Genomic DNA, 2,429 nt, shown 5'->3' on the forward strand with positions numbered 1-2,429 from the left:
ACTTTTATTTTTATTATTTTTTCAGATACCTGTGATCTGAAGGTTGACTGCTGGGATAATGTTTTATTACTAAGCTGGCCCCTACTTTTAGGAATTACTTTGGTAACGCCTATTTTTAGAATATATGACTGCTTGTTTTGAAGGATTAACAAAAATATAGAAAATTCTTGATGTTAAAAACGTTTGGAGGATTTTTTGTTAATATTTTTGACATAATACGGTTTACATAAATTTAGACTCTTCAATTTTATCAACTTTTAAAGAAACTCTTAAATCTTAGAATAAGAAATAAAACCATAAATTTTGAAGGTTTGCGTTTATATCTGTCATGTGAGAGGAATCAAACGAATTCTCGTTTATCCGAACTTGTTTGCCAGGTAAATAATTCTCGTTTATCCGAACTTGTTTGCTAGGTAAATAATTCATACTTTTAAATCTATTTTGTAATTAATGTGAAATAAAATTATTTTGGGTTAAACATTTTTGAATTATACTGTTGAAATTTTTAAAACATTTAGGTTAAAACCTTGGTCTTCAACAGAGTGCATAAACAAATTAGTTTTTGGCCTTTCAAACAATTTTTTAAATAATAAGAAACAGATGGTAATCGAACCGCATTTTCTCGTTTTGCATATTTCAATATATTCTGCATATTTCAATATATTTTGCATATTTCAATATATTTTGCATATTTCAACATGTTTTGCATATTTCAATATATTTTGCATATTTCAACATGTTTTGCATATTTCAACATGTTTTGCATATTTCAACATGTTTTGCATATTTCAACATGTTTTGAAAAAATTGAAAAATCTACCTTTCTAATGCCGCATGATGTTCTAATTTAATAATTACTGAATGAGTTTTGATCTTCTAAATCTTTTTCGTTTGACTGTTGCTTCTAATTTGCTTGAAGGGACTGTAAAGGGAACATGAAAGGGGATATAATAGGCTGAAACCTGAGAATCTCAGGAGTTGAACGATACTTAAAGACATCTATCTGATGTTTCTGTCTCGAGAAATTGACATAAAACTGTGTAAAATTTGTACCAAAACGTATATATGTATAGATTTACGTCCATGTCATGTGACCAGAACTCCTTCCAATGGCAGTGCAATATACTGGTCACGTGATACAGACGGAGACCCGTGACAATAATACTGCACTGCCACTGGTTGGAGTTCTGGTGACATGTTCCGGACGCATAAATAATATTATCGATTATATCTATTAAAAATGAAAGTTTTATTAAATTCAAATATTAATAGGAGCAAACTTGAGTTTCTCAGGCTCCTCTGGGATATCGTCGTTTCCAGATTGGTTGCGTATTTATTGAATGTGATCTGCTTAATACTACGAATCTTATACAAAATCTTACATATATATGTTTTGTTATAATTTTGGCACAGTTTAATATCAATTTCTCGAGACAGGAACATCAGATAGATGTCTTATATGTCTCCATCAACTCCTGAGATTCTCAGGTTTCAGCCTATACCCCCCTTCATTTTCCCTTTACAGTCCCTTTAAGGATGAAACATTTTCGTTAAAAAAGTCTGGCCATTAAACAGATTATTTTCTCTTTCTTTTATAGATTTGAAGGAAGGGGGCGTTTACCAAAAATAAAGAAAAAAGATCCTATGAAACAACACTATTTTATACAGTCAAGGTGATAATAATGATAATGATGATAATGATGATAATGATGATAATGATGATAATGATGATAATGATGATAATGATGATAATGATGATAATGATGATAATGATGATAATGATGATAATGNTAATGATGATAATGATGATAATGATGATAATGATGATAATGATGATAATGATGATAATGATGATAATGATGATAATGATGATAATGATGATAATAATGATAATGATGATAATGATGATAATGATGATAATGATGATAATGATGATAATGATGATAATGATGATAATGATGATAATAATAATAAGGATGGTAGAGCTGAATGTGGGTTTATAGCATGAGATGAATTCTGCTCCCATTATTCGAATTCCAGGTTTACTTAATTGAAATATTAATATATCTTTAAAATGATTATAAAGAGGTAAAAAATATGATTTTTTTATTTTTAGAAAATCCAGAAATTTTGATCTAAAGAAACACAATTCAGTTCAGAGAAGTTCAGAGAAGTTTATTATTATGAATCGCATAAAAATATATATATCCTTTCATAAACTTTCAAGATTTATTTCTTACATGTTGAGTGAGTAAATTGAAGTGTATGCTAGCGTATTGTGTGAACTCCTGGAAAATCTAGAACATTCTTTGTCCAACATGGTTTGCGAAAATTTGAATGTAAATATTTATATTTTGTCGCATCTAAAACGTTAATATTTATAAATATAAATCAGACTGCAAACAAAGTGTTTAATAATTACAATGGTT

The 2,429-nt window shown here is 28.6% G+C and overlaps 1 protein-coding gene across 1 annotated transcript; it reads left to right on the forward strand.

Annotated features, from left to right (window-relative positions):
* Window positions 1–25: 25 nt before the first annotated feature.
* Window positions 26–2,219, forward strand: LOC111717786 (uncharacterized; the record flags this gene model as incomplete). Its single annotated transcript, XM_023493233.1, is given in 5 exon segments — window positions 26–102; window positions 310–377; window positions 1,599–1,673; window positions 1,976–2,040; window positions 2,117–2,219. Coding segments are annotated over 4 exon segments (248 nt in total), but the record flags the coding sequence as incomplete, so codon positions are not given.
* Window positions 2,220–2,429: the final 210 nt, after the last annotated feature.

The sequence above is a fragment of the Eurytemora carolleeae genome, unplaced genomic scaffold, assembly GCF_000591075.1.
Source record: "Eurytemora carolleeae unplaced genomic scaffold, Eaff_2.0 scaffold1800, whole genome shotgun sequence".
NCBI lineage: Eukaryota > Metazoa > Arthropoda > Copepoda > Calanoida > Temoridae > Eurytemora > Eurytemora carolleeae.